The following is a 13,440-nucleotide window of genomic DNA, read 5'->3' as shown; positions in this document are numbered from 1 at the left end:
TTATTGACTTTTCTATGGTAAGATTATCTTGGTTTTATTACATATGAATTTTGATTTCAGGTTGCAAGTATATATTTATCTCATATAGATTTGTACAAGTGTTTAGAAGAAACTCAACTACAAATTGTTTGGAATGTCATTTGCTGTCTAATACATGTAAGGCGCTGCATGGGTAGCCTCCAGCTAAGAAAATAAGCTCACAAATCACATCTCATGAAATGTCAATAAAAATAGATGTCATATTGATGGCTGATGCATGCTTGGACTGGTTTAATGAGAACTCAAACTTCTAACTTTTTCCAAGGTAAGGTGTCTATACCCCATCCACCACCAAGTTTTTTTTTTTTTTTAACTTTTAATTAAATGGTGATTTCCACTACTTAACTCAATTGGATTTGATCATTTATTGTAATAGATATATGTGGTGTACAAATATAGCAAGGACTTAGACATTGTGAAGGCTATACCTCTGTGTTTAAAACAATAACATTTTAAATATTCGGTTTTGTTTCCCTTGAGATAGGCACCAAAATAGTTCTATATTGTTACCATCCAGAAAGATCACTATGATTAAAAATACCAAGCTTCACTTTGAACAAAAGTGTGTGATTTTTTTTTGTTTTAATTTAATTCATAATAATATCACCTAAACAATACCAATGAATCCCATCCTGCCTCCACTTAATGTAATACCAATGAAGGTCACAGTTTGGTGATCGGCAATCTAATCTCATATACTTGCTATGAGGAGATGATTGAATCGGGATTTTGACTGGAGATGACCGGAGATGACCAGGAACAGTTTTACTTGGAAAAGCTTCCACTCGAGAGTGAGTGAGAGCCATTCTTAGAACTACCAGAGGCCATTTTCTTAGAGATCAAGAGGAGTATGAGTATAGGTGGTTAACGGTAAGTGATACAGTGAAGGGGAGTCTTTCATAGAGAAAGTAAAAGCTCAGGTTGCTTGTCATCTGCTGTCTTATACATACCACATTTGTTTGGAATCAGAATAACCCCATGGTTAAGATGCAACCCATGAACATTTTATTCAAGACAAAACAAATGCAGCCCATGTTATCAAAACATTCAAATGAATTTATGAATTTTGTTTTCGAAAATAAAATGAAAAAGAGAAAAACTTCAATCATCAAAGTTTTCTTACTTCACACAAAAATAGCGTCATCCAGAGCCAGAGCAAAAGTGGAAGCTTCTTCACCTAGGAGGAAAAGTGGCTCTGTTTGTATCCTAAACTGGGTGAGAGGGAGAAACTCTGTTTGTATCAAGGCTGAAACTAAAAAACAAAAAAGTAAATCAGTGAAACCAATTTCATTCTCCAGCACTTCACTTCTTAGAAAAATGAGAGAGAAAAAGAGTGAGTAATGAAAGAAAGAAAACCTATTGGATTCGAAGTTTCAAACATCACACTCTCGGTGATCTACACAAATGTGGTTAAAATGTCAGATCTGGACATGGATGCATGCTCGTGGAGAGTGGGGTTTCATTTCGGCAAAACCTTTGCTGGAGACAATGAAGAAAATGGTTGAGCTTCCAACCACTAAGGGGAAAAACATGGGGTTGGGGAAGAAGGAATCATTGACTGAAAAAACAACAAAAAATGGTAGAACATGATCACTAGAGAGAGAAGAGAGATATTCATGGATCTTGTGTTACCTTTCAGAGAGATGGTCGGAGAAGTTGCCAGAGATACGACCGTTGGATTGCTACTTTGAAGAGAGAGGAGACTATCGATTTCTTGCTCTGACAAAGGCCAACAAATTTTCTTAGCTTGTTCTTTTCCCATCGGGGTCGCACTGCTTTGGTGCGATCCTGCTCACTTCATCTTGGGATCTCGCATACCTCTCGTTTTTCATCCCAAAACACTGTATACGAACAAACAAACATGGGAAAGGGAGAATCATTTAGGAATATTTCATTTTCTCATCCATTTTTCAACAAATAAACAGACCTTAGATACCTCTTGAGAGATGAGCATAAGTGAATGTCTGGCGTTTTAAACATTAAAGGGCAAATTTGGTATTGTTTAAACCTTTGAAATGGGTTGTTAATTATTCTAAACGATTCAAAGCCAATTTTTTAAAAGACGACCCAGACCGGATCTGCTTTGATCACTAGTTTTCATGTCAACGGTTTGGCCATTCATTTAAAATGGATGACCTGTTGCAATTTAAAAACATAAAAACAATAATTAAAATAATAAGTGAACAGAAACCATTGTCCAAGTTGAATAGGAAAATGGTTCAATCATTGGGTTAGTGGATCACTAAAGAAGTCAACAGTTTTTGGCATGGTTTTCGAACCGCCACTGACCTGGATGACTGAACTATTCAACCTGGGAACTGTCAAAGTAATCGGTTTCGTTTTACCCCAAATCTGGTTCCTAGTAAAAAATGTTGAATCGGTCAATAACTCATTGACTCAAATGGTTAAACCATCGACCTACCAATACATTCAACGGTTTTGGCCATTTTTCATTTTTAAAACATTTGTTGACAGATTGGGCCATCCATTTAAACCAGATGGTCAAACTATCAACCCAAAAACAAATGGTTAGAACGATTCCATTTCTGGGTCGTTTTTTAAAACCATTATTTTTAGTATAGAAATGATTTAAGGATTAAACGGAACCGATTGCCTAAATGGTTTTTTGACCGAACAGGTCCGACCGTCCGGATCAACGACGATTAGATAACCATGGTGAAAGCACATCAAGATTCAAGAATATGAATATCCATCACACGACAGTCTCGTGACGGTCAAGAACGTGTTGCTGGCATCTGCTTTGGCAATTCCAATTTCGCGTTTCATGCGGCACGTGTACCGGGTATGCCCTAAAATCATCACTGCTCACTGGCATCGCCGTCAGTAGGGGTTGTAGTCCTAACGCCCAACGGGCGTCCGGTCCGTCTGCTTTGTTTTTCTGGGTTCTCAACTTCTCACAATGGAACCAGGAATAAAATTGTAAACCAGTTTGGCGCTTTTTCTCCCAAGTTATAACATCACGTGTTTCTCCGTCCCCGCCTATCTCTCTGTATTTGTTGGAAACTGCATTGCAAATCCAAGCAAGCGGGGACTAGGGTTTTTTTTTTCGCCGGTGTCATGGCTTCTCATTCCCATATCGACGACGTAAGAACTTCAGTTCCATTTCTCCATCTCTACTCTTTCCGTCAATATATATGTTAATCGACTTAGGGTTTTATTTTTTTTATGATTATTCGTTTAACTTATTGACCTGAAATCCAGGAGGATGATTTCGGTGGTGACTATCCTGGAGCTCACAGCACCAGACGTTCAAGTTTGTTCTTCTCATTTTTTTGTTGGGTTTGGATGTTTCATATGATCTGGATATGAAATCTTTATTGTTTTCACTTCACGCTACATTCGTGGAATTTAGGTAACAAAAGAAGTTTTGGAGATCTCGACGATGACGATGACGACTTTTTCGGCTCTAAGAAGGTACTGCTAGGTTGTTTAGAAGTTGCAATTTTTTGCCTTCTTGTTAGTTTCATTTAATTTTGACATGTCAATGCGCCTCAAATTGCAATTACTTGGTGGTTTTTGTGATGCTTTGGGTTGCAGTTTCCTTTCTAATTAATTATACGGTATTGGAATGCCAATGTCGTAATATATATATAGGCTTTACTTAAAGGGGCGTGTTTTAAAGATCTTCCTGAAAGGGAAGCACTTGGCGGCACGAGATCGGTACTGCAGAACTTATGGCTGCAGTGCTTTCTAGTTAATGGTAAAAGCCAGTGGAGTTTGGTCTGGTGGGAGAAGTGGCTGGTCGTTAGTAAGAGCATTCCTTCCAACTAAGGGTTTGCTTTGCATTCTTTTCTGGTGCCCAAAGCAGAGAGGTCTAGTCTGCAATTTCAGTTCATACTTACCAAAAGAAAGTTAAAAAGGAAGGAATTCTTTACAGTCCGAGTTGGGTGAAATCCGGCTGTTTAGAGTTTACTTCCAACTAAAGTTACCGAGTGGTCACTGACATGTATTTAACTGTTGTTGCCGTTTTATAGTGTATTGTGCAGCCTCGAACTTGTCCCTAACAGGGCTACAATGGGCAATGCAATCCTTGCAAGAAAGAATGATATAACATTTTTAGAACAGGACATTTGGCATAGGTTCTAATAAATTGTAAAAATTGTCTAAGAGCTAACCTCTGTCATCCTTGGAAAAATTTCTGTAGTGTTTTCCATTATTTTTCTCCCATTCATCTGATTTGCTATGCTAATATGTTGCTAGAAAGGGGAATTTTTATGTCCTGTAATCACAGATGCCAGCATTTGGGGGATGAGGTGAGATAGGAGCAAAAACTAATTTTTGGAGAAGTGAGCTTCATTTTAGTCAAGCTCATGATAGATCCCATCTGTTGATGTTTTTGTTGATTAAAACATTTTGAACCATGAGGGTAACATATGATGTTGAAAGCGACAACTGGATCAGAAAATTCAGAACAACCATCCTTTGAGAATCCTGAACTCAATGATGATCGGGGAAATGGGGTTGAGGCATTGCTGGAGCAAGAAGAGGATGAAATTATCACCCTTCTAGTTGAAGTTCCTTTGGATGAATCTATAATAAGAAGGTGGATATAAAATTGGTGGTTGAAAGAGAGGTTCAACTTCACAAGGAATTGGGATTTGGGGCTATTCTTTTTAGGTGGTGCAGAGGTTAGCATTAAATCAATGGTGTTGATGTAAATATTACTTTCCAAGGATTGCTGAAGAGATACAGTTTCTGTTCCTTAGACTTGATGGTGATTTACTACCATTCCTGCAAATTTGAATTTTGAACTCATGGAACTCATCAAATTATGGAGGTGTCAAGGTCTTAATGTTCTCTGGATAATTGCTTGGATGACTAGCAATTTTCTTTTTGCCTTGTATAATGGCTAGGTATCTCACTCTCTCAATAGATATAATTAATAGGTGCTCTGAAAAGATAAGCATCCTATGTCTGTTTGGGTGGAACAGTCTGATTGTCTGGGATGGGGCTGGATTATTCAGTAACTTACCATATTATTGTCAGGGCATTTTTTGATGCTTCACATTCCTTATGGACATCAGGATATGCTCAATTGAAAATTTTATTTTCTTTCAAAACATCATTGTTTTGAAGGTCTAGAGAGTACTAGCACTGACCACATGCCTGGTTGCTGAAGGATTGGAAATCAATTGGATTTGTAGTTGATGACCTTGGTTACCTCGAGATAAAGTCAAATTTAAAGAATATTACAATATCGTGACCAGATCTTAGTTTTCTCCTGTCAAGGTTATAAATCCCATTCCCAAGCAGAGCTTTCTAGTTTCTAGCATTGGTCAAAAGGATGCTATATCTTTAATGAGGTATCTGACATCAAATGTTGGTGAAGCTTTAAATTTCAACTATGACTCTTTATTATGTTTAAAATAAGCACACAAAGTATTAGGTAGTAGCTTTGGATCAGTTTTTGTTTTTTAGTTTAGAGTTGCTGTGTTTTGTATGGTGAGGTGCCATCTTGTCACCTCTTGGATTGTATTTCTTTATTTCAATTAATGAAATTTCACTTTACTCTTCAAAAAAAAAGTAGTAGCTTTGGCGTGTGACATTTAAGAACTGCCTTTGATGTTAGGTGATCTTATTTTACTATTCAGTGGGAGCAACCCATAAACAATCTTGTAAAGGCCTAATGTGGACTTTTGGAACCATCTATAGTGGCAATTGGCACCTTTAGACAAAGAGTTTGGGTGATCTTTTTGATCAATAAAGAGTTCCAAAGATTCTTCATACATGGCAGAGAAAAAGTGCTACTTAGCTTCCAAATAACACATGCTGACATGCATAGAACATAATAATAAACGAAAAGAATAGAGAACTTGGAAGAAAAGAATAAGCTCTTAGAACTAATACTCAATTTCTTATGCAAATACCAACCTCTAGTATGTTCCCTTAGAGGTGACCGACAAACATCTTATTTATAGACCAAGTAATAAACTACTAAATTTCAAGAGGACTCCTATGGAGACTGAATGCTCATATTCCAATTCCTATTTGTTTTTTGCACAGGCATTGAATTAAATAGTTTCTCTGGAAGAGTGAAATACAAACACCTTCATGATAACGTCATCTTATGGCCACTAAGATTGATTGATCACCTGCTTAATTATAACAATTTGAGCATATACTCTGGCTAGAGTTTTTAAATACTGACTGTAGTTTATTTTACTAGATTTGCCCCCCTTCATGGTGTAAGTATATAGTGGTCGCTCAGACCGCCAGAGTACCGAGGATACCGAATTAATACCACACTAACACTTGTGATGAGTTCATATCTCATCAGACGTCTGCGATAAGTTTATAACTCATCGCATGACAGCGACAAACTCGTACTCAAAATGGGTTGCGATGAACTTTAGACACACACAAATTTGTGATGAACCTTAGACACACACAGATTTGCGATGAGTTTTAGACACGCGCAGAGTTGCGATGAGTTCAAAGCCATTGTAGAACCGTGACGAACATATAATCACTGTAGATCGGGAGTAAATATTAGTTACACGAATTACGCGTGTGACAGGACGTCCCATGGGCCTAGTAAAGGCGTGCCTACTAAATGATGATCTTACTCGTGCCATGTCGATTAAATGGGTCACAAAAGGAAATAACACACACGGATTATGAGAATCCTCGGACGAAAGGAAAGTTCATCCTAGAGATATCTTGTAACTTGTAAGACACGTGGTGAAACCCTGGCGTTGTTCCCTACAACTGACAGCGAATCCAATATTTCCATTCCTAGTGGGAATCAAATGCTTTTGGCTCCTTTTCAGGACCTCAGGATCTCTCCCTATAAATAGGAGTCCATCTCGTAATGAAATATCATCTTATCATTCACATTTGCCTTGGCCTCTAGCCTACCTCTTGCATCCGGTCTTCCTTTGTCTTTCAAGGAGACCCCTGTATGTAGCCTCACCATAGTGCTCACACATGGTCCTCAAAGCATCTAGGAATTTCTGGGCAACAATGGGGTGCCTACTGCCTAGTCACTTGTTTTTTTTGATAGGAAACGGTAACTTTCATTAGATAAAACCACCTTCCAAAGTAAAAGGTGACCCCTGAATAACAAAAATCTTACAACATTGCACAAAACAAAAACTCCCGATTCACCCCCTGTTTTGCTAGGTAGTCAGCTAAAGCATTTTCTGACCTCCTAGACCAATACACTTTTGCATGATCCCTTGTGAAGCTCAATAATTCCCTTACCTGTTGTCTAAGGGACCATGTTCCCAAACTGTTTGATTGCAGCCATCCTACTACTAATTTTGAATCCCCCTCCACTTCCAACCGTTGGAAACCCAATTGCTTGGCCCATCTGAGCCCCTAAAGGAGTGCCAAAACTTCAGCTCTAAGCGAGTCCCCCACACCTATTGGGCCAGAATACAGAGCTAGGATTTTTCCTTCCGCATCTCTAAACACACCCCCTATTCTAGAAGGTTCAGGGTTCCCAATAGAGCTGCCATCAAAGTTCAGTTTGACATGACACTGCAAAGGAGGGGACCAAACTTCTTGTATGGTAGGTGATGAAGTAGAAGATCTTGCTAAAATATTCCAGCCTCTAATCAAATCATCTGTAGAGACATCCTTGAACAATTCAAGAGTTTTCAGCCAATGTACTGCCTTGATGGTGATCCCTTCAATAACTTCAGGAGTTGATTTTTCTTTCCCTTGGAAAATCCTATTGTTTCTCTCTTCCCCTACTGCCTAGTCACTTAGGCAATTGGAATTTCATAAAATAAAAGCTAATTTTTGATATATACTTTTTTATTTCTATTCTCTTTTTTTTCTCTTCTCTAAGCCCTTGGATCTTCTAAATTTCAATAGTAAAACTTTAAAGCAAAGTATAAATGTGTATATATATATATTTATATTTGAATGTTTTATAATAAGGCACTTGCTTTGTCTTTTTGTCACTTAGGTGAGCACCTTATCACCTAGGTGGGTGCCTAGTTGCCTAGATGGGTGCCTTGTTGCTATAAGTCAAAGCATTCAGGCGAGGCACCCAGGCAAGGGTGCCTAGTGGTCCTCTTGTTCATTTATAGATAATAGATCACATTGTATATCACTACGAGGAAAATGAGTCTCTTTTGCCATTGTTTTTTCTGATATATTTGTCAAGGTTGGTTTTTTCCTTTTGGGTGATCAAGGGGATCTATATTGGTCAAGGTTCATATAGATAATGGTATGGCAGAAGTTCTCTGTTTGTTGCCAACCCGACACAACCCTCGTTTGTTGGGGCTTGGGACCGATAGTGTAAGACCAGCTCAGCATTAGTGGAGTTAATATTTGGTCAAGATTGTTTGCAGTAAATGAATTCCATGGCTGTTATTAGTTGTATCTAGGTTCTTTTGTTGTTTAGGCATCTTTAGTCTCTGCAATGATAGTTTCTATTAGGTTGTGCCTTATGGAAAGGAATCTGGCAAGCAAAACAGGATTTCTTGAATGGTATTAAATATGAAATTGGTGAAGGAACTGGGGTCAGATTTTGGCTGGACCCTTTGTGTGGGAAAGATGCTTTACAGGAGCTCTACCTTTCTCTGTTTGAAATAGCTCAAAATAGGAGGCAATGGTGGCTGATATTCTGACTCATCATTGGTGATAATGGAGTATGGACTGTGGAATCCTCTAATCAGGGGAGATCTAAATGATTGGACTTGGTGAGGACAATTTTCCTTGGGCTAGGATCTACAGGGGGGCTCCCACCAAGGTTGTCTTTTTTTGTTTTGTACTGCCATTCTTAACAAGTGTATGATGGCTGATAATTTGCTGAAGAGGGGCTGTTATTGTAGATAATACTAATTGTACTTTTTCTGATGAGGGGATGGAAAAAGTACATGGCTTTAGTATTGGACATGTTTGGAGTTCAGTGGTGTTTCCTTGGAACTATGGAGGATGCAGTAATAAGTTGGCATCTTACTAGCTAAGTAATAAAGGAAAAGTGGTGTGGGGAATCATGCCTTTACCTCTGGTTTGTACTGTATGGAGGGAAAGAAATGGTATAATCTTCGAAGGAGAAGAAAAGAGGGAAGAAGACATCTTAAAAGTTCACATAAAAAAAAAGACATCTTAAAAGTTCTTTGGTGCAGCATATACTACTGGGTGGCAGTTCACAGACTTCTCAGGAACAAACCATGTAATTCTTTTTTTAATACCCTTTTTTGTAATTAAAGTAGTATTTTTGAAATGCAGGTTCTGGGATGCACAATTTCTGGCTGTGTTGGTTGTAGTGGATGTGTATGTTTTGTTATTTCAATACAATACTTCACAGTTTTTCTCAAAAAAAGTTTCTATTAGGTTGCCTAAACAAATCTTCAATGAGTCTTTTCATGCTATATCTAAAAGACTTGCCCAAACTTTTTTTTTCTTCTTTTAGGTTTCAGTTGATATGAAAATTTGTTCTGTTTTGTTTCTATCATTATTTGCTTTAGTTGTTTATTAGACCTATCTACTAGATATTCTTATATCCATGGAAATCCTTCTTGTATTTTCCTAAGAATGTGTATTCAATTTTTCTGAAATGAGAGAACTCTGAGTATCAGAATATGCTTCATGATATGATTGCATGGAATTTTTCCTTGCAAACTTAGGAAAAACATTTTTTTTTTAATGAAGGGAAACTCAAAAATAGAGGAAACTGCACCTGGTGTTGCCACAGGAATGATTTTGTCTCTTCGAGAAAGGTAATAGTTATATTTATTTATTTTATTTTATTTTTAAACTGCTTGGTAGCTTCTAGGCTATTAATTTCATTTTTTCTATCTGAATTCTATATGCTTATTGGTGTTTTTTTCTCATGCAGTCTTCAGAATTGTAAGGATACCCTTGCAACCTGCCAGGTATGTATAGTATATTAATATTTCAAATAAATATTATCTCTTTCTTGCTTTATTGCATTTGAGTTTTGGGTAAATCGTTGTAATCTGTCATGTTTTCCCATTTCACTAGGTAGATAGGTGATTTCTAGTTTTGGAAAAAATTGAGAAAAGGTTAGCGGCTTGGAAAAGAAACTATATCTCTATAGGGGGTAGAGTGACTTTATCTAGAGCAACCCTAGCGAACCTACCAGTCTACTTGTCCATTTTTAGGATACCTGATAGGGAGGCTAAGAAGCTGGAGAGGTTAATGAGAAATTTTATTTGGGAGCCAAGGGAGGAAAAGAAAGATCATTTAATTAATTGGAGAATAGTTTGTAGGAGCAAAGAGGAAGGTGGACTGGGGTTAGGTAGGTTAACTCTGAAGAATAAAGCCCTATTAGGAAAATGGTTGTGGAGGTGGCCTAGAGAAAGGGAGAGGTTGTGGCATGAAGTGATAGCTAGTATACATGGAAGACTAGGAAACGGATGGGATGCGGGTGTATCAAGACAAGCAACGTTGGCATCTCCTTGGAAAGCAATCTAAAGTATCCTCCCTCAATTTCTCAACTTTGTTAGGTATGATGTCAATTCTGGTAACCTTGTTTTATTTTGGGAAGATACTTGGGTGGGGACTGCTGCTCTAAAGGACCAATTCCCGTCTCTTTATTCTATTTCCCTTTACAAGGAAAAAGTTCTCTCTCATTTTCTTCCATCTCCTATTTCACCTTCATCCTTAACTTGGGATTTTGGCTTTCGGAGAGGTTTGAGGGATTATGAACTTAACAGTGTCTTAGATCTGTTGTCTCTTCTTGGTAGTGTCTTTTTGGACCCTCTTAGTTTGGATGTGAGATTATGGTCTCCTAATCCAAAAGGGTACTTCTCTTGCGCTTCTTTTTTTAAGTCCCTTTCCTCTTCCCCGAGTCGGTGGGATTTTTTGACCAAGGAGATTTGGTTTAGACCTATTCCACCAAAAATTGTTTTTTTTTTTTTTTTTGCTGGGAGGTGCTTTATAGAAAGATTAATACCTTGGACTGCTTGCAAAAGAAAAGGCCTTTCATGTGTTTATCTCCTAACTGGTGTGTACTTTGCAGGGCTAATGGGGAGGATTGCACCCATCTATTTGTATCTTGTTCCTTTTCTAGAGCCATTTGGAGTTGGATTTTTTCTTTGTTTGGGTGCATGTGGAATTTGTCCACAGATTTAAGTCAGCTATTCAATCCTTCTTTTTTTGTGTGGCCTACAAAAAAAGGAAAATGATGTGGAGATGTATTAGAGCAGCCGCATTGTTGACAATTTGGGAAGAAAGGAATGCAAGAGTATTCAAGGAAAAGGAAAGAAACATTCAGGCTGTTGAGGATTGATCTTAATTAGGGCCTTTCATTGGCTGAGAACTATGGACCTCTTTCATACTTTTTCCTTTGAAGATATTTGGAGAAATTGGTTAGTGGTGGTTAGCAGCCATACAAGGAAGGACAGGGTTTCTGCAGTGTGGACCCCTCCGCCTGAAGGATGGGTAAAGCTGAATTTTGATGACAGCAGCAGCCAAGGAAACCCAGGCTCATCAGGAATAGGAGGGGTGCTAAGAGATACGGAGAGCAATATATTAGCCTTGTTTTCAGGTCCTGTGGGATTAGGAGACTCTAATAGAGCTGAGATTTTGGTGGCGGTACAAGGTATTCAGATTGCAGAACAATTAGGAGTTCAGCATTTGGTAGTTGAAGGAGACTCTCAAATTGTTGTGGGATGGTTGACAGTTACCTTTTGTTGGGAGGGAAGATCAGCAAACACCTTAGCGGATGGATTAGCTAAGCAGGGTGCTACTAGGGAACATTTATTTTGGGCTGCTTTGTAATTGTATTTATGACTTGTTCTGTTTTTTATTTGATGTAATACTGCCCTGAAGAGGTAACAGCTCGTGCCTCTTTTGAGTTCCTTGTACTTTTCTGAATTAATAAATTATATTATTTCATCAAAAAAAAAATTCTTTGATCAATGTAGAACTTGTAATGCAACTCCATAGGAACCCCTATCTGATGAAATATGCAGCATCTGTCTTGATTAAATTCAATAAAAGTAATATGTTATTTATTTTTTTCTTAGAGATGCATGCTCACTCTTATGTTCAGGAAGAAACATCATGCCAAAAATAGAAATCTGGTTCTGTTTGGTTGTGTGCTTCTCAATTACCTTTTTGGTGAAGTTCTCATTGTACATGGGCTGATATATTTGGTTTTCTTTTTGCAAAACAATACTTCACCTTCTTCAAAAAAAAGCTTGCTCATCAGGTTGGAATGTGTTGATTGTGGAAGGGGACTGCCAAGGGGTCATTGGTTGGATGGACACAAGAAATTGTATGTTCTGGCCCCTTATTAACTACATTGAGGCGAGGGTGTTGTCTTCCATGATGAACAACATGCTCAGGTAAACATGTGGGTTAGTAAAGAGCCCAGCTGACACGTTATCAAGGGATCAGATAGGAAGTCAGATCTGTTTATTGGGGCACAAGGCCTGGGGGCAACACTTTAAGAATTCTATTGTAATAATTTTTGTGTGAGGAGTCAGCTTGCTTCTGTTGTATTATATCAATAAAGTTCTTGGATTGTGCAAATTGTTAAAAAGATGTAATTTGGTTCATGTAGTCAAGGGTGAGCTTGGATTAGCTGAACTCCACATGCTGTTTTGCAAGCTGTGGGGATAATCAAGTGAGTCCATGCTAGTTTTACATGAGAAGAGCGATTTTCATGTGCAAATCCTTCTTCAAAAAGGTGGTTGTTCCACAGTTCCTTGGTGCAGTACTGTAATTTCCAGGAGTACATTGTGTGAAGGGAGAAATTGTGTGGACTGAGGAAAAGAAATAAACCTGTTGTGGTGTTGGACTGTATTGCCCTTCTTTTCGTGGTGGTTTGCTTGTTTAGGTGTGACCTGAAGTATCATGAATATCGAAGACTCTGCCACATGGCCCACATCTGGTGATTTCTCAATGCAGAATGGGATGAGTGGGGGTATAGATTTATCCTTCCCTATGGTTGTTATACCACTGGATGGAACTGGAATGGTTGAAGGGGATCGGATTTTACATTACTGCAAGAGAAAAGATGGGGTATATAAATGGGAAAATTAAATTACCTAATTCCAGGAGTGCAGAACATGACAGATGGAACTAAGAAAACAACATGGTAATGTCACGACTTTTAGTGTCTATGCAACTTCAAGTGAGAAGGAATTTTATGTGGGCTGAAACAGCTTATGATATCTGGGAACAAGCAAAATCAACTTATTCTGAACTACGTCACTGTGTAGAGATTTATTAGTTACAGGCAACATCATCCACTTGTATACAGGGGGAGAGAAGTTTATCCGTGTACTACTCTGACCTCACTTCCGTCTGGAAGGAGTTGGACCATTATCAGAGTGTGAATTGGAAGTGCGATGAAAATGCAAAACCTTACAAGTGTCTTGTTTCACAGTAGCTGAGTTTTTGCCTTTCTCCTAAGCTTGAATCTTGTGTATGAATCCATTGAGGTGCAGA

The 13,440-nt window shown here is 38.2% G+C and overlaps 1 protein-coding gene across 1 annotated transcript in view; it reads left to right on the top strand.

The window, feature by feature from the left end:
• The first annotated feature begins 2,879 nt into the window (after positions 1 to 2,879).
• Positions 2,880 to 13,440, top strand: part of FIP37 (FKBP12 interacting protein 37) — a 37,918-nt gene continuing 27,357 nt past the window's right edge. The window contains exons 1-5 of the mRNA XM_010250290.3: positions 2,880 to 3,144; positions 3,262 to 3,313; positions 3,413 to 3,474; positions 9,670 to 9,737; positions 9,857 to 9,893. Of these exons, the coding sequence (XP_010248592.1) occupies positions 3,118 to 3,144; positions 3,262 to 3,313; positions 3,413 to 3,474; positions 9,670 to 9,737; positions 9,857 to 9,893 (246 nt within the window). The 5' untranslated portion in view covers positions 2,880 to 3,117. The remainder of the gene's footprint in view (positions 3,145 to 3,261; positions 3,314 to 3,412; positions 3,475 to 9,669; positions 9,738 to 9,856; positions 9,894 to 13,440) is intronic.

Source organism: Nelumbo nucifera, chromosome 4, assembly GCF_055504915.1.
Source record: "Nelumbo nucifera cultivar China Antique chromosome 4, China Antique-T2T, whole genome shotgun sequence".
NCBI classification, from domain to species: domain Eukaryota; kingdom Viridiplantae; phylum Streptophyta; class Magnoliopsida; order Proteales; family Nelumbonaceae; genus Nelumbo; species Nelumbo nucifera.
The sequence above is the reverse complement of the archived record's forward strand: the minus strand, read 5'-3'. Positions and strand labels throughout refer to the sequence as shown.